Raw genomic sequence first — 26296 nt, forward strand, 5'->3', positions numbered from 1 at the left:
CACACTGGCTAGTACTCATCTTCAGTGGTGATGCAGTCAGCCTCTTTGGAGATTGTCCCCTCATCTTCTGGAGAGGAAGTTTCTTCATCTTGGGCAGATGTCTCTTCTTCAAGGGCAGAGCACTGCTTGCTGTCCTTGCTCTCTGACCAGATCATATAGACAGTGCTTGAAGCAGTGATGACCTTCTTGCCATATTGCCAGAATAAATGATCTGGAAGCTGTTAGGCTTACTTACAGCAGTAGCTCTGTCTGCACCTGCAGAAACTCCAGGACACGTTTACAAACAGTGTTTGTCGTTGTTTGTGCTGCAGCTGCAGCTTTGAACTCTACAAAGTGTCCTGTAATTAGGTTTCTTTTTTGGTTTTTGGTTTTTTAGAGTTATTTTGGGTATGGCATCTTTTTATGAAAAATACAAGAGTAAAAGTGCTTTTAACATGTGCTTCAAAGCTAAGTTTGACTGGGAACCTCAAAGCTCAATAGCCTGCATCCACAGAAATTCACTGCAGCCTATGTAATGTTTGATGCGTCATTATTTATTCCAGTCTACGTCAAAATTGTTTCATTATTTTGGTCCATTGGAGTGTGGTAAGCCATCAAATACCGCTACTAGAAACTCGGAATATTACATGAAATTGCTTGCTTGGCCAAAAATGGGTAAATGATGTAATTTGGTAAAAAAAACCAAACATTAAAAACTACAATTTTCATGTGTTGAGTTTAGAATGAAAGCAATTTTACCTAAACCGCATGTTATAGTACTGTCAATAACAAGGAATCAAAAAAGGTGGTTATAATGGGTTTCAATTGGCCAAAAATGGCCACGATAGAGTCAAGAGGAACAATTTGGTGTATAGTGAATATTATTGACATTATTAAAGGAGGGAAACCCTCACAAAAAACGGATAGAGCTGTGGAGCAGCCAAGGGAATAGACTGAATTAAAAATTACCTCACTAAAATATAATTTATTATACAAAAACAGTTAAAAATGTAAAAGGAATTAAAACAACCCTGGCCAGGGAAAACACACAATAAAAATCAATAAAACACAAACATTAAAAGTCCAGTGGCGTCCGCCACGGCGTAAAAGTCACTAAAAGTTAAAAATCCAGCCAATCAGAGCAGAAGGGGAAACCCGGCGGCGTCCTCGCCGTCCTATCAGTGTCTCTGCTTCGGCGTGCCCGGATGGGCAGAGCTCTTAATTCTGCCCGCCGCTTTCCTGTAGCACGCCAATCGGCACCAGCCCGTCTCGCCGTGGGAGGTAGGGCGCTGTCCCGCTGCCACTGATTCCCCACCGTAGCGTGATCTGGCCTCGTTGTTATTCCAGCAGCAGAACAGCTCCCTCCGCTTCTCTGCTCGCTGGCGTCGTATGCTCTCCCACGTATAAAGTAGTGATGGAGCTTTACTTAAACATTTCTTCAGCAAATCTACAACACAGAGGCTTCTTCACATTCACACTTTGTGACATAACAGCGGTCCTCTCCAAAGCAAGTGTTCCTCAAACAGTCCTTTGGAATTCAATTCAAAATACAAATCTGTGTATATAAAAGCCATTGTGACTTGTTTCTAAGCTTTGATTCTTTTGGGGAAAGAAAATAAAAAGAGAAGGAAAATAAAAGGGAAAAAGAGCCTGCATTTTAAAGCCTCATTAGTGTGGTTCCCATGTAATTCACCCCCGCCTCATCGAGCAACTAAATGTCACTCCTTTCTCCTTCCCTGGAACTTACACAAAACTTGATTTTTATTCTAGAAGACTCTTTAACCCTCCGCTGCATAGCGTTGCCCTGAGGCAACAAACCACATGTTCATGCCTTACACTGGCCCTTCAAAAAACAAAACAAAACAACCTTTTTTTTTTCTTCAAATAATGCTACCGGGCACATCTCTTTCCAATAAAATGATGAGTTGAAGGTGGTGTGACTTTCTGCAAGCTGCACTACGAGCGACATCTCCATTAGGAGGCAAGATAAAGATCACAATTTTACATGTTTATAGTGAAATAAATGTATATAAAAATACTTGTATGTGCATGAATATGTTAAGAAGCATATTTGAATGTTTGTTCTACTTTTTAAAATTTATTTATACAGCAAAACTGTTAATTTTCATTCGTTGCCTCAAGGCAACACTGTGCAGTTAGCCTATTTTTTTTCAGGCAATATAATGCATCTGCATATGTGTGTAGAGATGTGTTTGGGTGTATTTATATAATCATAGTCAATGTTTTTTACTTTACAATCTACTCATAATTACAGGACATGAATGTAAAAACCTTTTATGGAAGGAAACTGCACTTTCTGTCCTCAGAAAGTGAGGGCAGTGAGCTTTCAGGGAGTGACAGTGAAGTAGTGGATCCCTGAATCAGGTTTGAGGGACACTTAGGAGCTCAGGGGTCAGTTGGTAAAGTAACTGTCTCTGTGGTCGTGTATTACTTATTGTTGTTGGGGCACAAATTTGTTTACACACTCACATTGTGCGGTCTCGCAAATTGTAACACAGCAAAATCTCCAGTGTTAAATTAACACTAGAGAGTGTCTATATGGGTCCACTCCTCTGAGTGTTAAATACAACACTGTTGAGTGTTAAATGAACACTTTTGACAGTGTTATATTTTTAAAAGTAACCTAGTCACTTTTGAAGATTAACAATGACTGACACTGAGCAGTGCTGAAAATAACTCAAAATGTTAGAAATATTCCAGTTGTGATGGGAAGGGCCAGGATAAGTCTCCAGGAAATGAATGTAAGTTAATGTAATGTCCCCAAAAGGGATGGAAACACAACATGTGTGTGTGTGTTTGCGCACGATCATGGGGTTAGGGTCAAATGTTTGATGTATTTTGTCAAATTGTGTCAAATTTTATGATTGATATATTATTAGGGGCCCTAAAGCTCCCCCAAAATAAGGAGAAATGTTTTTTTCCCAAAAAATTAAAAAGTCATGGAGTAGTAGGTTAAAAACAGTGAAAAACAAACAAACAAACAAACACAAAAACAACAACAAACAAATCACATTTTAAGAGATTAGAGGAAACTTTATAGTGAAAACTCAAACTTCTTAAAAGAAACCGTCACCCAAATTTCAGCCCTGGGGCCAAATCTAAAACCAGTTTTAATATATAAATATATAAATCTTATACACTAAACTGCAAAGAAGAAAACACAGTACTTTATTATCAGAAGACAATGCCTTGATTGTACATTCACAGCTGAAGTCAGTACAAAAACATTTGCGTGGGTGGGTGCCAGTCCCTTTGAAAAACATCACTGACAGCAAAGTGGTCCACTTTCTTTAAAAGTGTGTCCACTAACACATGATGTGAAGATATAGCTACAAGAAATTAAAAAATGACAGACGAATCAGATTACGGAAAATCTTAAAATAATAATAACTTTTTGTAAAAATGCCATTTGGCTCCTGGCCTAAAGAAATATTTGCTCACAGTGACGCTGCTTATACCAAGCACGCCAATTCCCCTAAACCAGTCGGTCCTTCACACCAATTGGTTCTTTGGAAATTTAAGCACATGGTTATCAGCGCTCAGTCGTGCATTCTGCAAACCGTCCTGGCTGTAAAACCTCAGAGATGACTCAACGTGGACTCATGAAGATTTCCCAACAGATTGTTTTCAGAATCACTGGATCGTATGACGTTTATAAGATCACTGAAGTGAGTAACGGAAAACTACAGACTGAGTTTATGGATGGTTAAAAACTCGTCATCATTACTACATCCTAGAGTGTTCCTCCTCCACAGCTGCGTCACGCCACCAAAGACTAAAAGGCAATTATTAATTCTTGTCTTATGAAGAGTCTTACAGGACGCCCACGAAATTGGTTGCATAAAAATTTTGCTTAATAGTTTTGTGAGAAGCTGATGTCACACATGAATACTTTGGTTATGTCATATTTCTTTCACAGTGGGGGTGGAAAAAGAAGAAGAAAACTCCAGAAACAAATAGTCTCTTAATCAGTTATTCAATGTGAGAAACACGTATACAGAAAATATATAACAACTTCACACAGGTGCACAAATCCAGCGTTCAAAACAAGTTGAAGAAACAAACTGCAGCAATCCAGTGATGTTGTCAAATGTGACAGTGAACAGCTACCTCAGTACATTCATCCTCAGAGACACATTTGGTCCGTCTTTCAGGCAGAGAGCAGAGAAAAAACACTCTTGATTACAGTCTGTGTGGAAATGTGAAACACGTAACTGAGTAACAGCATGGTTTCTGCAGAACATTCACCCAAACACTCAACCTGCTTTGTGATGGTTATTTTGCTTTTTAAATAATGACCGTATCAAAAACTAATTAAAGCATGTTTATCTACCCTGACATGAATGAGACCAATCAGCTGACTTCCCCATAGAGACGGGCAGTGTTTAAAGGTACCCTTTAAAAAGAACAACCTTTGACATTGTTGGCTGTGGGCATGCTTGAGGAATACAGCCATTACTTTAGTGGAATGGATGGTACAAACAAAGTATTGATGGATTTGGGATCCTTGATGCTTTGGCTACGTAGGCTTGATGCACAGACCATAAAAAAATCAAAAACTGAGCAGCAGCAGTAGCAAGGACATGTTTTTAAATTCTTATTTTGCTAAATGACAATAACGGATTTTAATCACACTGTGTTTAGAGGACTTCAGTGGCCATCAGGACAGAGCGAATGCTCATGTTGTCTGCTCTGAGGCTGGAGAACAGGGATTCCTAGCAGTAATTCAGATGTGTTGAGAAGTACAGACCCCCAGTAGGCAGATCTCCTTCAGCTGATAGTGCTCTGCCTTTGAACATTCCAGCAGGTGCCACTACTTTCCTGCCTAATCCAGGTCCATGATGTGCTCGGCAACAATGTCCATGGCTGCCGAGGCCTTGATGGAGCTCCCTGCTGAGCCAGAGTCCACAAACATCTGTGGTATGTCGCTCCCAAAGTAGATTTTGCTGTTGGCTGCGATGGCCTTGTATTTCATCAGCTGCAGGTACTCTGGTGTTAGCTTGAGCTGTGAGAGGGAGCGACAGGATTCCAGTGAAGGAAGGTAATTTTGCAGCCCACATTTGTCAACCACAATATGTGTTTGTGTCTTTACCTTATTGGCCTCAGCCGCTCGCTGAGACGTGTAGAACTCTGCATCAGCCTTGGCTTTCTGCCGGGCCAAGAAAGCACCGTCTATGAACCACAAACACAAACTCATATGAATCATTAGCGGCATGGCAGTTTAACAAAAACTCTACCGTAGGCGTCAGAGAGCGGGAAGCTGGAGGATTTTCTGCAAATATGTATTTGACCCAACCGCTAACTCCCAAATGCAGCAGCCAAAACAAATGCCCTTGGAAAAGAGCAAACATGTGGCAGTACTTACTGCTGAGTTTTACACTTTCCATTATCAGATTTATAAAACTGTACCTGTACCGTACTCACAATGCAGTTCACTCGATGGATACATTCATTTTAGAGATCAAAGAAATAGGATCCCTTTAAAATTTAAACAGAATACTTTAAAAATGAGCCCAGTAAATTAAATCAAGTCATTCTTATGAAATCATTCTGTTTTAATAAAAGTGCATTTGTATGAAACACTGACGTCAGACATTCACTGGCCACTTTGTTAGGTACACCTGTTCAACTAGACATTTAAACTAATGAGCAGTCAGCAGAAAATCTGTGTATTTGCATGTAATCGAGTCGACCTGCGGTTCAAAGCGAGGATCAGAATGATGATATAAGTGACTGCATGTGCTCTGAGTATTTGAGAAACTGCTGGGATTTTCCCCACACAAGCATCTCTTGTGTTTACAGAAAATGGTTTGAAAATATCCAGTAAGCCTCAGTTATCTGGGTGAAAATGCCATCAAGAGAATAGCAAGACTGATTTGAGTTGATATGAAGGCAACAGTATATCAAATAACAACTTATACCCAATATCCAGGGTATGCAGAGGAGTATTTCAAAACACAGAGCATGTCCAGCCAAGATATCTGCATCTGGGCTACAGAAACAGAAGACCACACTGGGTGTCACTCCTATCAGCTAAGAACAGAAAGCTGAGGCTAGACGATTAGAAAAATGTTGCCTGGTCTGATGAGGCTCCATTTCTGCCACCGCATTTGAATAGCAGGGTCAGAATTTGGCAATAACACAGTAAAAGCATGTCTCCCTCCTACATTGTATCAATGGTTCTGACTCATGCTGGTGATGAATGAATCGTTTCTCCTCGCTGAATGCAAAGCACCACAATCGCTCCTCTTTCTTCTTCCTTCACTGCTGGATACAAACCTTCAATCTCAGAGATTCTTTTTTCCGTTTCCTTCTCCATGACTTTCTGTCCAAACTTGATTTCTGCAACTTGAGCCACTTTCTCAGCCTCTACAAAAAACAAAACAAAACCCCAAAACATCCAAGCATGTTAGCACGTTGAGTGCAACTAACTCCGAACAAAGCGCTCTCAACACGACAGTCTCGCTTCAGTTTCTCACCTATCACCGCTTTAATCCTCTCCGTCTCTGCCTCCTTCTCCACAACCTTCTGTGTCTGCTGGGAGATCAGCAGCTTGGTCTTCTCGCTCTCCCTGCGAACATGTTAAAGAGCAGTTAATAAAAAAACAAAACAAAACAAAAATGCTTTAACTGAGAGCTACATGTGACTTCTGTGTGCAAGCTTGACTTTGGGAGCTGCTTGCTGCCGGATGTCTGTGGTTTGTTTCAATATTAACTTCCACAGAAATCAACATCATTACCAAAGAAGCTCCAAGGTTTGTGGAAGGGCATGACACAGCACTCAGACACTGGCAAAGGAGCTCAACCCTGCGTCTGCCCCCACAACTTTCCAAACCTTTATCTCAAATCTGTTATTCTGGCATCCAAACCACGTCTTGCAGCAAAATTCCTGCACACTAATTCTCTGTTTTACCTTCAGCCTCAGAGGAGCCACTAGTGTCCACTCAGGAGACTAATGACTAATGCCTTTCCCACAGACTGGACTGCCTTTTGTAACACTATGATCTCAAGTTTCAAATTCACGATGTTTTTATTACTGTCCAGAACAAAAACCAAAACGAAGTCTGTCGTGGAAACAAAACTGAAAGAAACACGTGAATCGAAGATCTAATTACCCTCCACAAACAGCAGTTATAGAGGAAAACAGGATAAAAAGCCTGACTTCCTGTGCTGCTGTCTAAACAAAGTACCAGAAATACAGATGCTACTGCCTCCCACAGGTCAGAAAGGTACTTTAGTGACCGAATCTAACAAAGTGAAAGTAGCGATACTGGAGACTTATTTAAAAAGGAATCAGTTTATTACAAGAGACTAGATTCTTATCAAGCTGTCGAAGTACACAGCTCACTGTTGTGGCTAGTGTGAACATTTCTTCATAATTTTACGCATGCACACATGCACTCATGCATGCATGCATGCATACACTCTTTGCTTAAATAGATGTGAGTTACTGCAGAGCCCTTGGCTAGAGCCGTTTCCCTTCTGGGTCCAGTTTTTCCATGACTGCATCAACGAGTTGAAAAAAACGTTGGTTTTAATCCGTGCAGCTTTTTAACTCTTACACACACATCACTGCTTAACCAAGAACCTCCACTTTTTAGAAGGTCAGAAAAATAAAACTCACTTTTTTAGGCTCCCACCCAAAAAGTTTTATCAATCGAACTCCTCAGCAGCACAAGCTTGTTTTGGCTGCTCCCTTATTCAGAAGCGCCACGGCAGGTAGAGCCCCATGTTTGAGTTGGAAGACTTGGATGCTTCACAGCTCTACGGTGTATCAACACATTTGCCTTTCATAAGAAACATCACTGAATAGAGAATCAGATCAGAGGTGTTGTGTCAGAAAGAGCATCTGGTGTGTAAAATTAATTTAAAAAAATAAAATAAATTAATGAGACGAATCAAAAATATGTTGCGTTTCCGTTGTAGTGACCACATGTGAATAAGAGAGGAGCTCCCAATAAAACTCAGAGCTTCAGCACTGCTTTCCCTCCACTCACAGGTTGATATGAATGCTGTACCTACATCGGGGCAAAAATAGCTGATTTACTGCTTATTCTACCTCCGTTCTCTCACTTATGGCCAACGTAGAAACCACAGTTTCTATTTTGTCAGTATGCACAACATGGGCGTCTGAGTGCCGTAAACTTTGTAAGAACCTGAAGGAAAGCAGCAAACAAGTCCACGAGCACACCGATGATTTTTTTTGTGACCACTCAGCCTGTCCATGTGACACCAAACACACACGCGTCCTTCACACAGACTCCAAGTGGACAACAGCTCACCTGTGCCGTCTGTAGGAGCGTATACCACCAGCATGAGGTCAAGAGTTCAGTTGTGTGTTTTTTCTTTTAGTTGTGCTGGTGGCAGTGGGTCACAGTTACACAGTTTTCCATGTAGTAATGAAAGAATATAGAAATCTGTTTGAATGTCGTGCTATGGAATGTTTAACAAATGTAGTGAGTAAGTGATGGTGATCACATATGCAGGTCTACACATGATGTTCTGCTCTGATGGATTTAGGGTCATTATTAATGTTGTGATGATTTAAAGTAGTTTGTTTTAAGGTCAGAGTGAATGTGGGTGCTCACTTCACTGCTGTGGATCTTCTGCTACATGTTCACACACAACAGATCTCTGTGAATTATTCACTTTTCTACAGTTGCGTTGAATGTTTGCCATCGCCTCACATAAAGAGCTTAAAGGATCTTCATTTAAGCATGCTTTCCCAGTAAGACAAGTCAGAGTTACACATAGTATTGTGTAATAGAGTAAATGCACCCACGGGTAACAAAGACCAGATGACTAAGTACCATCTAAATTCTGTCCGTTATGTAACAACATATGGGCGTCCATGGAAGACTTAAGTGTATTAAATTATTTAATTTCAAGTTATTTTTTTATATTCTTCTCATTCAGTCCTTATAAACATCCCCAAAGGAGAAGTCTAGAAGAATCATATTATTTTTTCCTCCCCATTTCATATTCCTTGTGGAATAATTAGAAGAAAAACAAATCAAAAAACAAAACTCACATAAGCTCGTAGTTCCGGCGAATGCTCTCTGGGATGTTGGGCTTTGTGACACGGACCGCCTGTGGATAAACGGGACAGAAAAAACATTCAGATGGAATGCAACGACCAACAAGACCATAAAAAGAGCTTTTTACCACCAGAGAAGCTCCTGCTGGAGAGGAGCCCAGGCCCAGTGAAGTCCTGTTTAAGAACTCTCAACCGAAACTGTTATTTCAGCAGTTCCTGTTGATTTAGAGTAACCATGTGTGGAGGAGTAAAGCCCAGTGAAGACCTTAACACTCCGGACTGACACATGGCTACACTGATGAGTGCAGTGAGGAGGTGAATTAACAGTGGGGAAGAAGAAAAAAAAATCATCAGGCTCCCTTGTAACTTTAAAGAAACACTGTTTTGTGATTTGATCCAAACTATGGGAGAGAGCCTTTGTAAATCAATTTTATGGACTGAAGACTGGGTTTAATTAGGCTAAAATTATCATGTGTAAATGATTACAAATGTGTAATGTTCCTCTCTGTCGCCTCATTTGAGCTTTCCCTTTATTAGAACAAGAAAACATTTGGCACTTTCCAAAAGAATGATTCAGAGTCAGACCCCCTGCCATCCAGATATTCAGTCAGCATTCAAGATCAGAAAAGGTCGACAGAGGATGAATAATAACGCCCCTTAGGGAACTTCACCTAAACTGAAAGTGAAAGCATCCAAGCTAAAAAGACAACACAAAGCCTCTAGTGTCTTTTTTATATAATATGTGTACTCTAAAAACATTAAAATCAGGTTTGGGGTTGGACCAATCCGAACGTCTCGGAATAACTAAATTCAATCCTTTATAATAAATATCTACAGGTCAGAATTTGATTCACAAATGTGAACCATGTATTGCATTTTGTTTGACTCAGACAGCTCAGTTGTATAATAAACTAGTGTTTCATTTCCCCAGACGAACTGTAATTTCTGTTGCATCAGTAACCTAGGAATAACTCTCGTTGGTGCTCTTGGCAACCGTTAGAGGACACAGACACCACTCTAACATGTGTCCAGCAACAAAAACAAGGAGAAAGCTAAAGCAGCACAAAGGCTGGAAGTGAGATTGAACATCTGGCACTGACTGTTTTTCGGAGGAGTTCTAGCTGCACCAGCATGATTACACTTTGCTTCTTCTACAGAGTAAGCAAACAAAATGAAGATCTTAGGAAGGTTAAGCAACAGCAATTTTAAAACGGCTGACAGATCTACAGTCAGGCCTTCTTTATAATGTAAATAAACTCTTTTAACCAAGTTATCTTATCAACACAGTCTTACTCAGTCACAAAGGTATGCTAATTAACAAGGCATGCAGAGACTAAAGCCACAGCTTCCACTCCCACCCCATGCAGCAGACTGTGACAGCACTGAGCAGCTCCTTCAGTGGGAGACTGCGGCACCCACGGTGTGGGACGGAGAGATTTCGCAGGTCTTTCCTCCCCACTGCTGTCAGACTCCACAACAAAGACTTTAACTGAACAAACACACACATCCACACATGTGCAATAACACTAAGTGCAATAATCTTTTCTGGCATCGTTGTATTTTTACTCAGTTGTATATAGCATTCGTATTCTATTTTTATCTTATTGTATATTTTTATTCTATTTTATTCTACTGTATATAGTATATTATTTTATTCTATTCTGTACAGCTGTGTACTGTATTTATTCTTATTGTATTCTAATTTTTGCGTCATAACTTTTGCACTGTCCACTTCCTGCTGTGACAAAACAAATTTCCCACGTGTGGGACTAATAAAGGTTATCTTATCTTATCTTATCTTATCTTAATGAAGACATAATAACATACAGTCCTGGTCAAATGTTTAAGACCACTTGAATGGCAACAACAACAAAAAAAATATTTTGCATGTTTGGATCTTAACAAGGTTCCAAGCAGAGCTTCAACATACAAGGTGAAATGGGAGTGGGACCAAACATTTTTTGGAGCATGCAATTTATTAAAAACAAAGCTTAAACTGAAACAGGCTGTTTTACAGCTGATCAAAAGTTCAGGACCACATGCTTTAAAAGGTCAAATCTGTGCAAAAATGTGGATTCATTGTCATTTTCTGTCAGATAGTCACAATGTCATGACTGTCTCATGGCTGTCCGTCAAGACACTGGATCCTCAGCCCAAATTAAGGCTGTTACCGGTGCCGACTGCAGCCCCATAACCATCAGACGGCATCTGAGACTGAAGGGCGTCAAAGACAAAAAATGTCTTCAAAGGCCTCGCCTCCTTGAACGCCACAAAACTAACTGTTTGGACTTTGGAGGAGAGCACCAAACATGGGTCAGTAAAGTTGGAAGAACATTTTCTTCTCTGCTTTTTCCTTCAGTGGAACAATGAAGCTTGAGGAGGTGCAGGGGTATCAAACATGTCCAGATGTCACAGAGAGCATCCCTCATGACTGAGGGCCCTCGTCTTTGTGTTAACGCCTGTGTTTTTCACCAGGACAACGCTACAGTACAAAATGACTGCAGGACAAGGGACTTCTTCCAGGATAATAACATCACTCTTTTGGACCATTCTGCTTGTTCCCTTGATCTAAATCCAATTGAGAGCCTTTAGAGATGAATGGCAAGTGACGTTTACAAAAATGGACAACAGTTCCAGACAGTAGATGCCCTTCATGCTGCCGCCTTCGTCTTCATCTACCACTTGGTGAAATGGTCCCACTCACCTCATGGAAACACTTGCATTAAGCATACCGCAACTGATTTTTGAAGTGAAAACAAAAACGGTGGAGCTGCTCATTACTGAGTTCATGTTTGGAACTTTTGAGGGGCTTACAGGGTTTTTTGGAGGTGTGATCCTAAACTTTTGATCAGCTGTAAAACAGCCTGTTTCAGTTTAAGTGTTTTTTTTTTCTCAATATATTGCATGCTCAAAAAATGTTTTGTCACACTCCCATTTCTTCTTGTTGCATGTTGAAGCTCTACTTGGAAACGTGTTAAGATCCAACCATGCAAAATATGACTTTTTAACATTTTTCAAGTGGCCTTAAACTGGATCGGGACTGTATGATGAGACATTATGATAAGAAATCACAATGTGGATCACAATGTTAGCATAATATAAGTTGACTGATCCAGAGCAGGTAATGTTTCCATGTACCTGATGTACATGGAACAGAGTCTGAGAGAGGACAGAGGAATATGCAAACCTGTAGAGCTGTGTTTTACTATACTGTAGTATGAGTATATGTTGGAGCAGTAAGAACTGCACATTACTACAAATGACCATGCACTTAATTAGTAATGTAGAAAAACTTTTTAGACCTGATTTCTAAGTCTGGTCTAGACTTTAAGGCTCAGTAGGGTTTATTGGTATTCAAAGGGTGTACCCGATCATGCATTCCCCATTATCTCTCATTGAGTCTTGGGTTTTGTCGAGTCAGCTAATGCAAAGAAAGCCCTGCTGTGTGGTACACCCTGTGCTGTCAGCAAACTGGAACTGACAAAGCTTTGACCTCATATTTACAATCACACTGAACTTCATTCTGGCCTGGGGTCTGTCTGATCCTCTGCCTTTACCTGAATGATAAGTCCAGGCGCCATGTTTGTTAGATCCTCTTGTAGCGTCAACTTCAGATTTTCATCAATTTGGTCTGTGGCGGAAAAGTGTGCAAAAAAGGCAGGTAAACACGAAAAGCTCTGAAACACTTCTGGCTCTCCAACTGTTAACAATGGCGCCCTGAAGCCCCCGCGCCCCTCACCAAACAGGCCGATGTAGACCTCCTGCAGAGAGTGAACGCTGCAGAACTGGTTGAGTTCGTGGTGAACTTTGTTGAATATCAAGGCTTTGTCATAGTCTGCAGTGAAGTTCCTCACTATGTCATACACTGTAGAGATAGAAGTTTTAAAAATTACATTTTTATATATGGAGTTACAGCTGTCCCGATGATATTAGGATAAACACACTGTGTGGTGAAACGCTGAAATTACCCGCCGATGGAATGAGGTAGTTCACCACTTCTATGCGATCAAAGTAAATCATCACTCCTCCACTGAAAACAGAGACAAAAAAGCAGCATATCATTCAAAAGCTTTTACCCAAACACCAGTGTGAACTGACAGGGGCTATTTTTTTGGTTGTTCAGACACACGTTGGTGAACCTCTGATCCCTGCAGCGTTGGAGGTTGTGTGTGGGAGTCTCTATTGTGTCATGATAAATGCTGAGTTTAATAAGGCTCGAAACCACATCCAAAAACAGCAAACTAACCTTGTTCCACATGGTACGTTCTTCACTTCATCTGTCTGCAGCGTCGTCTACGAGATAAAGATCACATATTCGACATGTTGTTTTTCAACACTTCAAACTCCTTTTATTGGTTCCAACATGCTAATAAAAACACTCAACCAGTAGGACTCAGAGGAAACACAGCAACAGGACATCACATTGTAATTATATACCAGTGCAGCACCACAGAGAGCCTGACCAACATCTCAGTCTGGAATCATTTTGTTTCTCCTCGTAAGCCTAATTAATGTGGTCTTAATTCTAAATACGTGGAGATCATTCCCTGCTAATATCAGGACTCAAGAGCACTCCGTATACACATGATGAGATGTGGTCCTGCAGTCTTTGTCTTAACATTACAGAAGATTCAAGATTCAAAGTGTTTATTGTCATGTGTCACAAGAGAAAGGGCATTTCTCTGTGCAATGAAATTCTTTCTTTGCTGTCCACCCACAGATGCCAATTAATATATACAATTTGCCTCAACACGGGAAACCTCACCCGGCCCGGACACGGAAAGGATTGACAGATTGATAGCTCTTTCTCTACAATAGAAATAGAAAATATAAATACAAGTAGTACAAATAAATAAATGAAGACAGAAATGGAGACAAAATATGGAGGATGGAGGATGACTTGGATGGAAGGATGGGATTATTTAACAAGAGTAATGGACATTTTTTGGTTGTAACACCAAATAACCCCAACTAACAGTCTTTTTGGAAAGCATCGTGATGCCACAGTGAATTTGACCTCTAACCTTTTGGACGTAAAAGGGCATCACTTCATCAGTCATAGTCAAAATGTCCTTTGTGAGGTCACTGAGCCCTCAGTGACCTGTGACCACCAAATTGTAATCAGCTCCACCTTCAGTTCAACTCGATGCTTGTGCCAAACATTCCATTAATCCCTAAGATATCATGTTCACAAGGAGGAATGATGAATTACGCCTCCATTCACAGCTGTCATACGCACTCGCCAAAAATGGAAAGAATACACTGCTCAGTGTTTCTCAGAAATATTTATTCTATATCTTTCAGGACGTAGACCGCTATCTCTGCATCATATTTCTGTCTATGCACAGTCATGCAGAAAATAAAGCGCACCCTCTTTCAGTCCCAAAGCTTCATACATAAGGACACAATAAAACATTGATCTGGTCCTGTTCATGCATGTGACATCATTGGGGTCATTGTCCTGCTGCATGACACAATTTTGGCCGAGCTTAAGCTGTCAGACAGATTTGACCCTATGATACTAGGATAGCAAGGTGCCCAGGTCCTCAGCCCCCCACCACCGTGCTAATATGAGGTGTTTTTCTGATATGCTGTGTTTGGTTTTCACCACCTGTGGCACTCTGCATTACATCTCCACTTAAGTCTCATCTGTCCAAAGGACATTTTTCCAAAAGTCTTGCGGTTTGTCCAGTTTCTTGGAACAATATGATTATTACTGAGCTACAAACAGAACGATAACATGCATGCAAAGGCTACCAAAACCATAACCCCCTTGCTAGAAGCAATAATGTTTCACAAATACAGTGGTTTACCTCAAAGCAATTGGGCTGTATGGAAAACAAATAATATCCATGCCCCTAGCTACTAAAGCCAAAACAAAGACAGAACTCAACCTGATAAGTTGCTTCAGCTTTAACAAGAAACTCTTGATTACCATCAGCTGCATTCAAACCACTAATTGCATAAAACTGCATTTTCATTTTTCCCCAACGACTGCAGGTAGTAGCTTGTAGCTAAATCTGATACAAAGCATCTTTGCTTTGTTTATGATTAGCGTATTTTGCAGCCAGTCCCTGAAAAGAAAGAAGAGATCAACAATCAAGAATGAACAGTGTATGAAAACATTCTGTAGAGACGAGTGTCTGGATCTGAAAAGAGAAGCTTCTCTCCTACAGGGCTACAAGAAGGGTGGACACTGACACCAGAGACCGAGCTCCAGTTACCTGAAGCGTCTGGTTGTAGCTGCTGCTAAAGGTGGCCCAACTTGCTGTTAAGGTCATGGAAGTGATTAATGTTTAACAAAATTTGGCTTCACCGTGCTAATCTTTACTCAGACTGCTTTTGTTTTAAACGCAATACAGTTTCAAGATATAACAACTTAGTGTGAAGCTAAACAAAGAGCTTTTCATGTGTCTAATATATTTTCCCATCTTACGTTGCAAGTACACTGTAATCTTCTGGGAGCGGGCCATATAATGGCTTAACCATGCCCACTTATATTTTACAGTAGAGGAGACACTCCTCTGCACACACCTTTTGAAAGTTATGTTTAAACAGTGATTGAGAAAGAAAGAAATCATTTACACTTGGCTTATATGGTCACATAAGACTTTGGTGGTATTTTTTCATAAGTTTGCATGGGGAGAACAATCCTCCTCACATGGATATTCATTCAAAGAAAAGAACAATTGAACAACAGAACATCCAGCATTCACATCATCACTCCATAATACAGCCCACCCCATGGAAAGCACAGCATATTTATGACACAAGGTAAGGAAATATTGTTTGTTTTACTGCAAAATCACCGTGAAATTGTTTACTTTTGTGTTACCAATAACAGTATGACATTAATAATATTTATACTCTTTTTATTTATTTTGTATCCCACAGACAAAATGTGACATAAAGCGAGTAATGTTCAGATTATTAACCTGAGAGTTCCAATAAAAGGACCGGCATGACTCACCTGCACAGACTTGTATGTGGTGATGAAAGGAAGCATAAGATGGAAACCAGGACCGCTCGTGGTGGTCAGGAGAGCCCCTCCCCTGTGTGACACACAGTTAGAATCAGTAAAATCATTAAAACAGAAAACTTCCAACCTCAAATTAGAAACATCAACCTAGAAATTTTCCAGGCTTCAGAGGACTCATTTGTGTAAAGAGCTCCAATTAAACAGGAAAAATATGCAATGAACCAATTATTTACTGCATGTCCATGCAAGTGATGACATCAAAATATCCTGAAGCTAAGATGGCTTATAATAGCTAACAGCTGGTAATTACAGTGCTCACCGTGGGACAGACAAGATGCTAAAAGCAAAGTGATCTGAAGCAGGTGCTCGATTCTGGAAAGTTGTGCAACAGAGGAGTGTAACGCTAATCTCCCACATAACAAGTAAAACAGCTCACCTGTAGTAAACTCCAGTGTGCCCCTCATCAATCTTGTGCACAGAGGCCAACAGCGCTGCTCCACCAAGAGCAGCAATTATTGAGAATACGGCACCCCACTGTGCCATCCTGGCAAGAAGACAGGAGAGACAGCATGTGAAAATAATGAGCAGATGGAGCTTCTCTTCTGGTGTTTTCACACCGACGGTCCTAATTACAATCAAATGCTCACACAATCATCCAGCTACATGTCGCAGAACAACTGTCTATCCTGCCAGCGGGCCACAAAGTGCAGCAGTAACACACTGGAGCTTCCTTCTACCTCACTGGTTTATCTCCTCTCAGCTCAGGCTTAGCCAGACATCAGCTGTGACCTTGTCACACTTAAAGAGGATTGAGCACCGTTGGCCTAGAGACAGCTCAACGCATTGCCACTTAAGAAAACACGTGCAAATGGTCAGAACGCGAGCCAACACAAACTCAAACGCGCCATGGAAGTAGCAACAAAAAATTTTTCCAAGCAAAAAGTTGAATTTGACATTTAAGCTGACAAGCAGCTGACTTCAATAACTTCAAAAGTCCTAACACATCGGAAAAAAACCAAACAACAGCATCCTGGTCTGTTCATAGATTTTTAGTCGATTTGTAGTTTTAATGTGCAACATCTGTCGCCAAATGAATGAAGACATGTTCTTGGCTGGCTGGTGTTTAGTCCATTTTTGTTTGTTTGGTTTTTTAAACTGGAGTATACTGAGCTCGTTTGTCACTGAGTGACAGTGATTCAGAAATTGTTCTCCAGGCTTCCCGAAGGAGATTCAAACTCCTTCTTTCGATGTTTCTGCCTTTTGTTCAGTTTCCTGTTATGTTGATCCCACACTGCTTCAATAAAATTTGGATTCATCACTCCTTAAGGCCTGTTATCACATATTTTCAGTCCAGTCCTTGCGTAATTTGGCAAATCTCTGTCTTTTCTCCCCGTTTCCCTTCCTTCAGAATGGCTTTGACAGCTACCCTCTCACTGAGATCATTTCTGATGCGACCTCAGCAAAGAACTGGTGGGATCAACAAAAGGGCCCCAAGTCCTGTTTCAGGTCTTTGGAGTTTTTCCTATTTCTGAGGAACATAACTTTCATATTCTGCTCATCTGCATTAGATAGTTTTTCAGGCCTGCTACTTAATCTACTTAATATTTTGTCCTCTGTTTCAGCCAATAGTTCTTTGTGCCTGTAAAACTGTTATCTTTGTCATTTCTCATAGATGTAACTAAACAAATGAGAACTTATGATGACTTGTTGTGACACGCTGCCAGTAACAAAGTGACAAAAGGCAAGAGTTCAATATAGTCTCTGCTCAGTTGTCTGTTAGGTGCAGAAACAACACTGGTTCATCCCTTGAGTTTTCTGCTCAATTGATTCAAGAGTTAAACGGATTAACCAAAAAAGAACAAAAAAAGAGAGAGAGAGTTTTCTGTTCAGCTCCACCCCCGAGTCTTCAGATCCAGTTTGGAAACATGGTGATAGCTAGTAATGTCAGCTTCACAACAAGACGACACCAACTAGCGAGTGACATAATTAGTTCATTAGCTCTACAGTCTCTGGTTTTAAACCGTGTTACAAATTAATCTCCCCTCCAGTGGTTGTGGTTTTCCAAGTATGACAAGTTGTTTCTGTCTCTACACGCTCAAGCTGTTTCTACAGGATCTTATTTGTGCTGGAACCATTACAGCATGAGAAACAACACCACTCATTTTACTGATGTCAAAAAATCGATGTCTACAGGTTACAGCATGTGGAGGAAAGAAGGCTGGATTCAAACTTACTGATGTGCTGCACACCACTTCTTTCTCAACAGGGCAGTGTTCAGGTGTGTTAATACTAATTAGATATTTAGATATATTAATATAGGATAGATTTCTATATCCACTTGTGGTCAGATGTTTCCATAAAATCATTATGAGCATGAATGTCATTGTAATTTTGTGTTTTTAATTATTTTATTTGAACTGTTCTTTTTCTGGGGTGGAAGATTGCACAGTACACATCTTAAGAGAAAAAAAAAGAAAAAAAAAAGTGTGGTGCACACGTTATTTTTATTTTGGACTTTCTCTAATCCACGAGGCTCACATGTATATACAGGCACAAATTTACACATACAGGCCTGCTTGTATTTGATTTAATGTCTTAAGTAGCACCAACAAGCTTTGATATTTGACCACTTTTCTTGGCAGAATTGGCAGAGTTCACTAAATTGTTAGGCTTCCCGGCACAGACTCGGCTTTTAAACACAGTTTAAAGTTTCCATACTTGAGGTCGAGGCTTTGAGAAAACTATTCCAGAGCATTAGTGCTAGCCTGTTTTATCCGTTCTAAAACAAGTTTTAATGTGTGTTTGGGATCACTGCTCTGTTTCAACACACAGTTGTGTACAACTATTAAACATCTAGCTGCTAATTTGAGTTGGAAAATTTGGAGTTAGCCCCCTTTCTTCATTACTCCATCCACTTTGTGCAGTGTTCCAGTAACAGGGCAGCAAAACAGCCCAAGAACATGATGTCACCACCATTCTTGGCAGCTGGTTCAGAAGTTTTTAAATCCTTGCCTTGACCACTTCAAACATATATTTTGTCACTGTGCTCAAATAACTAAATCTTGTCCTTATCTGACCCTAAAACTTTTCTCCAGAAGGCATTTGGCTTGCCCATGTGGACAGCTGCAGATTTCAGTGAAGCTTACAGGCGTTGATTTGGGAGCATCACTTCTTTCTTGGTCGACATCCTCTCAGTACATGGTGATGTAAAACTGGCTTCACTGGTATTCCTGCAGTTTCTGGATCATGGCAGGCTTGAGTCTTAGTAGTTCCTGAACACCCCATTATGAATTTACTCTCATCTGTGGGGTAACAATTTGCCAAGGTCTGGAAGAAGACTCCAAGTGGTGAAACGTGTGAATAACTCCACCTACGTACAGACCATCCCAAATTGTGAAATTCTCCTCCTTAGATCTGCACCGTGCTCCTGGAACTGTCTCATTGTGCTGAGTACCGGCGAATACAGTCAGTGCTGTCAAATAAATCTTTTGGCAAAGATAACATACCAGTCATGAGGACTAAATTAAAAGTCCTTGGCCTTGTCGAGTTAAAACAAATTGTAGAACTTTTGGCGCCATTTATGGAAATATCTAAGTGAGCGTATGATGTATTTGAGCCTGCATGTACACTCTTGACCTTGTGTGGATCAACGAAAATCCCAAATAAATTTAAATTTGTGGACCCAACCCTTGTTTTCATACGATCATTAAAGCTGACTGTACAACCATTTCACACTAACAGCTCACTGAAAACTCCAAATTGCATCCAACACATTTATGCCCATGCTGAGTGTGTCTAAACTTGTGACCACAACTACAAACTTCCTGTTGACTAACTTGACCTGATGGAGCTAGATATGGAGCCATTTCAGCTTTGCTTAGTAAAGATTTGCAGAGATGTAATCTGGTAACCCTGCTAACTCAAATGGCTTTTATAAATACAATACTTAAAAACATATGGAGAGATATAATCCAATTTTGATTTCTCTACTGATCTACAACCTTTTGCTTTTTAATATACAATAGTGTTGGATATATTTATTAACGCTGCAAACTTTAAAAACAATGAAACTGGGTTTGCTTCCAGTATTAAACGTTTAAAACAAGTTGTGTGCACTGCTTCCTCAAATAAACGAACACACCACCATTGCAGCATTTCAAAGTTCAAGTTAACGTTGGATTAAATTTAAAACACACTTAGGCGAAACATGTGCGCCGAATAAAAGGAAAGACCCTAAACATCTGACTGTAGCATGAAAATTATTAAAATGGGACAGCCACGTACGACATACAACTAATCCAAATTAAAAAATCCAAATATTTGAATGGGATTCAGATTCATGGGCTTCGTGGCTTAGCAACAGCGGGATATAAGTTGTTACATTATTGCTGCCCCACAGAAAGGAGCCTCTTTCAGTGGCAGACCTTATCAAGATGTCTCAACCTTCACTTGAGTGTCCGTTTTAAAAGCTTAACACGAGGCCAAACACTAAATCATGTTTAGCTAACACTGCTAAGTAAAACAACCTTAGCCAGTCTCTTTCTTTCTAACATGCTAGTGGCATGTGAAACGGCGATGGTACATAGTTTAAATATGCAGGAAGGCACATTTCGGTAGCTCAACAACATCTTACCTGTAGTTTCTGCTAAGATGACAGCAACACAAATAAGAAACACCTCCGGTACTTTCTTTTTCGTTTTCCTTTTGACTGTGCGGCATCTTTTGCTTTTTTTTACTTGCGCCCTCTGGCGGACAGCCAGCAAACCGCATGTCCCTCACTGAGCCAGAGCTATCTACGGGGTCAAGTTGAAGATGCAGTTTTGTTTTGTTAGTGTTGTAGGGCAGATGATTTACTGTGTGCACCACAGTTTTAACCTCCTAAGACCAGAACTCTTCCAAGGCATGCATTTTTAATTTCTCTTTGATATTTGGGCATATTGGGGTATGTAAAAACAAAGAATTACCAGATTTATTTATTTATTTTTTTACCTTATTTTTGTTTTTAAGAAAAATAAGAGCCACATATGAGGATATTCACTTAAAATTTTGATAGAACAGTAGCAGTATAATGTCCTTGTAAAAGGATATCAGGCCCTTGTAGAGCAAAATTGAGTACTTTGGTCTAAATAACCCAAAATGTGGTGTCCACATATGTGGACGCCAGGTCCTAGGAGATTAATATGGTGGGGGTTATTATCACGCTGATTAGGTGACACCTCTGACACTGCCACAACAGGAAAGACAGCCACAGACTATGGTTAAAACCCAAAGGCTCTTTTTCACAGTGGTTTGCTGTGGAGTTATTACATGTTTGCACAGAACAAAGCAAATTTGTTATAACTGTATATATTTATAGGAGAAGCTAGGATCACCTGTGAATACCTAAAATAATGTTTTTTTTCAGTACTCTCATATAGGGTGACACATTTCGGTCTTATGAACTACTTAAACATCACAGTTCTATCACTAAACATCCATGTGGTGCTTTTAAATACTAAATACCTAGAGCTAAAGCACAGTTACCCACCAACTTATCAATGTGAAAGTGAATAAAGCATTTTAAATGAAATACTAGTATTCTCATAATAGGTGCAAGTGAAGAAGAAATGGGTTCTTTCACCAAGGAGCTTCTATCCCCAAGCCATCCGGGCCCTAAACACACCCACACCCACCCTCTCACATCATCTCTAATTGACTGAGACAGGACTCTCTTCCAGACACTCTAAACCAGGCACAATGTACATTTCAAATTCCTTTAATTTTAAATATGTTTATATTGTATATCCTGTAAAATAGTCAGATGTCTATTCTTATTAATGTACAGAATTCACCTGCTTGCTGCTACTATTGCACATTCACCCAATATATATACTATATATATATAATGTTCTTCCCCTACCCCCCAATTTTTGCACATGTCGAGGAGCGTGTCAGGTTACATTTCACTGTGTGTTATACTTGTATAACTATGCATGTGACAAATAAAGAACCTTGAACCTTGAACCAATAAATTCTCTTTACTTAATGGCCCATATATAGTCTGGGTCAGATTATAGCTTATATGAAATATGCAGACTTTGTATAGAGTATTTGGTTGAGCAGTTTAAAAAAAACAAGCCCAAAATAAAATAAAAAACTTTTCAAACATGTAACATACAAGGAAAGATCAATTATAAAGCAGAATGAGGACAGCAATAAGTGCAACTTCAGCTTTTTGTCTTATTATATTTGTCAAAGACGACATGTGTGCGTGTGTCATTCTTTCTGTCTGTAAACAATAAATCTCAGGGAGAGACTGAACAGGTTGATCTGGAGGGTCAGCTGTCTTCTAGGATGCCTCTGGACCCAGTGGAGGTGGTGAGTGACAGGAGAATGGTGGCTAAGCTGTCTTCCCTGTTGGACAACATCTCCCACCCCATGCAGGAGACTCTGACAGCACTGAGCAGCTCCTTCAGTGGCAGGTTGTGGCACCCACGGTGTGGGACGGAGAGATTCCACAGGTCTTTCCTTCCTACTGCTGTCAGACTCAACAACAAGGACTTCACAGCTGACCAAACACACACATCTACACATGTGCAATAACACTAAGTGCAATCCTCTTTTTCTGACATCATAACATAATATAACATATTCTATTGTACATAGTATCTTATTTTTATTATCTTATCCTATTCCAGTGTTTTTCTTAATTTTTGCTACTGTAACTTTGCACTGTCCACTTTCTGCTGTGAAACAACACATTTCCCAAGTGTGGGACTAATAAAGGTTATCTTATATCATCTTATAAAACCTTGTACAGGTGTAGAGGTGGGTCCTGTTAACAATCCATTCAAATTTGCCTTACATCCAATGAGGTCTTCAATGTCAACTTAATGATTTATTGGTCAAAAATAAACACAAAAACATAATTTAGAAACTGTGAAGGTTACAAGTGTGCTCTGTATTATCCACATATAGAAAGTACAGTATAAAAGTTTTAAATATCATGTCACATTTGACCTTTGACCTCTCATTCAAGATCAGTAGATTGATCTGAGGCTCAAAGTGATAATCATGCTATATAGGACCATTTAAAAATATGCATACAGGCATATTGCTAGAGTTTGGTGTGTTGAAGGCAAATGCAGACACAGGAAGGCAGGTGAAAATGAACAAAGGGCCTTTTGATGTGAAAACTAGCCACAGGAAAATACAAATTCAATGGGAAAATAAGAACGAAACCAATGTTGAGCAAGAAAACATGATGGAACCAAACAACTCACTCTGCCAAAGGACGGGGGAGACTGAGACAGGAGGGCGATTATGGGGAAGTGGAGACACATGGGAAACACAGCAGGATCAAATCATCAATAACGAGATGGGAAAGTTAGGCCCAACAGAACACACAGTAGACAAGAGAGGATCATAAAACAGGAAACATTATTAATACTAAGATTGCGACTAGGATATGCAGACTTGACACAGGGACAGATGCACACAGAGACAAAACACAGACCAGACAGACAAGGAGGCCTGACCGAGGGAAACAAAGAGATCACAAAATTAAATATTCCAGACCCAGGAAGGGCCAGAAGATAAACTGAGACTACAAAGGATATGCTAAGAACGCTAACGTACATATTCATTTGTAAAGAGAGACAAACAAGAGTGTAGGATTCTCACAAAAACTTAAGACATCACAAAAACCCCAAATCCACAAAGAAATAAGCACAAAGCCTTATTCCCAATACAGGGAATGATACATGGGGATTCTAAATATCACACTACTTTGAACCTCTGACCTCTTCTTGAAGGTCAAATATGTATTATTATGACCTTAGATTATGATTAAAATTCTGGTGGCTTTGTTTCTATTGGGAACACTGATAAAATGATGCTGGTTTATGGAGATTCTGAATATCACATTATAGTTTGCATTAAAATATTATGTTGCATTTGACCTCTGACCCTTTTTGATGTTACACAGCTGCGTTTCTTTCAAGTTGACAACAAAATGGGTGTTTTTTTTGTTTGTTTTTTACTGCACTATAGATTTCTATGAATAGATGCAAAACATAATAATTCCATTCAAAGTGAATACTGGCTTTGGTGCTTCTTGTTTCACGTGCGCTGCATTTCACAGCTGATGTTTAAAAGCACCAAACATTAACATATACAGCTTTTAAAAGTACGCAACTCATCTTCACTTACTCCACAGCAAGTTTTATGCTTTGTAAAGCCATCCAGAGGGCAACACTTGACCTACTGTAAGACCAGTTCAGGCCTTCATGCTCCATGTTTGATGCTTCCACTGTAAACCTAATAATGCTGGCTGGGTCTGTTGACAAAATCATAACATATTGAATGCCGCTGATGGCTCTATTTTTACTCTCCGTGCAGTTGTTGCCATTGCCTGTTGCAGCCTGAGTTGAGTTGACGAGCTGGAACTCGCACTAACGAGCCCACATAGTATATGATCCAACTTTGTGAATTAGAAATGCAGGCAAAAGCTCACAAGTGCAAAGCTTCACTTTCTTTAAGTAAACAGCAGGTGGCGGCAGAGACCATCGGAAGAGCACTGCTTCATTTCCCCTGAGGACACCATGCAGAAGGCTTCATTTTCCTGCTACTTCAGCCTGCCCAGATTTGAACATTTCACAGGCAGTCCCTGCTGGCTCGCAGCAGATTTGCCATTAAGGTGAAACAGATAAGGCTGACCATGGGAAAAACCCAACCAAATGAAAGTCTAATAACAAAAATGAAATAGGGGGCAATTAGAAAAGAAACATCAGTTAATCTTTAATCACCAACAACCCACTAGCGGTTGTACACAGCTAGAGGTCTTGACACTTTAATGGTTGTGGTGCTTTATTTTTAGACGTTGGCCTACTGAGAAATTTGCACAGGACTAGAGCTAACCCCAAGGTGCCGCAGTGGCAGCTCTGTGTTGTGCATTTTAAACAGAGAGGGGCGGGGTGGTGGAGGGTAAAGGGAACAACAGAGCAAGGGAAAAGAAGTTTGTCAGAGTTCATTAAGTATCAAGGGAACATCGCTGGAACTGGCAGTGTAAGCCGCGCCGGGGCCCTAGTGCCATTAATCACGACTGACAAGAAACCAGGGGCCGAGGGAGGAGGTGGAGGGGAGTGAGGGGAGGAGAGCTCTGCCAGAGACTCTGGTAGTGATTATAGAACGAGGTCCAGGCAGCCCGGCCCAGGGAAGGTAAAAGACACCGCAGCTGAGGCTGCAAACTTCAGCTACCTTCATGCAGATCACACTCGCTCGCACACAGGTCGACGGAGAAGAGAGACGTCAGACTCGAGGCTGCTCGGCGGGGTCATTTCAGAGGGAGTGGGGTATTTCGGAGTGAGAGGAGAAGTGCAACGCAGTGTGTAGTGGCTGGATCTCTCCCCTCTCTCCCTCATTTATATGAGCTGAGCCTCTGGCTTAATAGCATGCAGGATGAAGAGAGTGGAAGCGCGGCAGTAACTGAGTGCCGCCCATATATCTCTGTCGGACTCCCTTATTTTCTCCCTGCACCCCCAGAAGTCTTGTGGTAGCTCGCCACGCTGCTGCCACCCCAGAAGAAGAAATAAATGGGACCGAGAAAGAAGGAGAGAAAAAGAAAGAGGCGAGCTTGTGACTCGTGAAGATGGAGGCCTCTGTTAAGTGCTGTGCTTGAAAGCCCGTCCGGCCTCATTAGCTGTCAGTTGTAACAATACTGAGCTGGCAGCGAAGACTGCTCCCAGTCTCGGTGCCATAAATCACAGGCTGACAGGGCCCTGACAGGGCTGGGAACCACCACACATGCAAGACTTGCTTATTTTCTGTTTTTTCTGCTGTTCCCTTTTCTTTCTCCTCCCTCTTTCTTTCTTTTTTTCCAATGCTCATTCTTTCCCCCCCTTTTTTATCCTTCTTTCCCTCGCCCTTCCTGCTCTTTCTTTGTTGTTACTTTTCTTTCTCTTTATCTCCCGTTCACCCCCTTCTTTCTGTCACACACGCTTGCAACACATTGCAGCACGTCAGCAGACAGCCCGGGACAGCCTGCATGCTCACGCACTTGCTTTTTGCAGCACTTTTTCTTTGCCTTTCCATACATAAGCGTGTTTGACAGGTAGGGATTTGGAAAAATCTGTGTCTTTTTGATGGATGAGATGTGGGTGCTGGGCCTGTGTGAAACACCAGCACAGTTTAAGCTGGACTGGTAGAGGTTTTACTAAACATGCTGGCTAATTATTGTTTCCATATCAGCTAAAATTACAAACTGACCCTTGTTTTTCTATCCACAGCAACATTTAGAGAAAT

At 40.6% G+C, this 26296-nt stretch overlaps 1 protein-coding gene across 1 annotated transcript; it reads right to left on the reverse strand.

Moving 5' to 3' along the window:
* Positions 1-3145: 3145 nt before the first annotated feature.
* On the reverse strand, positions 3146-20734 carry erlin2 (ER lipid raft associated 2). Its single transcript, XM_085474531.1, has 12 exons — positions 20649-20734; positions 16452-16559; positions 16007-16088; positions 13283-13329; positions 13005-13066; positions 12776-12901; positions 12594-12667; positions 9031-9089; positions 6480-6571; positions 6280-6369; positions 5093-5172; positions 3146-5005 (listed from the first exon to the last, which is right to left on the reverse strand). Exons 1-12 carry the CDS (start codon positions 20732-20734, stop codon positions 4826-4828), a joined length of 1086 nt encoding a protein of 361 aa, XP_085330657.1. The 3' UTR covers positions 3146-4825.
* Positions 20735-26296: the final 5562 nt, after the last annotated feature.

Source organism: Copadichromis virginalis, linkage group LG12 (genome assembly GCF_057382275.1).
Source record: "Copadichromis virginalis isolate Kocher_CV1m ecotype Utaka linkage group LG12, C_Virginalis_male_GT1.1, whole genome shotgun sequence".
NCBI classification, from domain to species: domain Eukaryota; kingdom Metazoa; phylum Chordata; class Actinopteri; order Cichliformes; family Cichlidae; genus Copadichromis; species Copadichromis virginalis.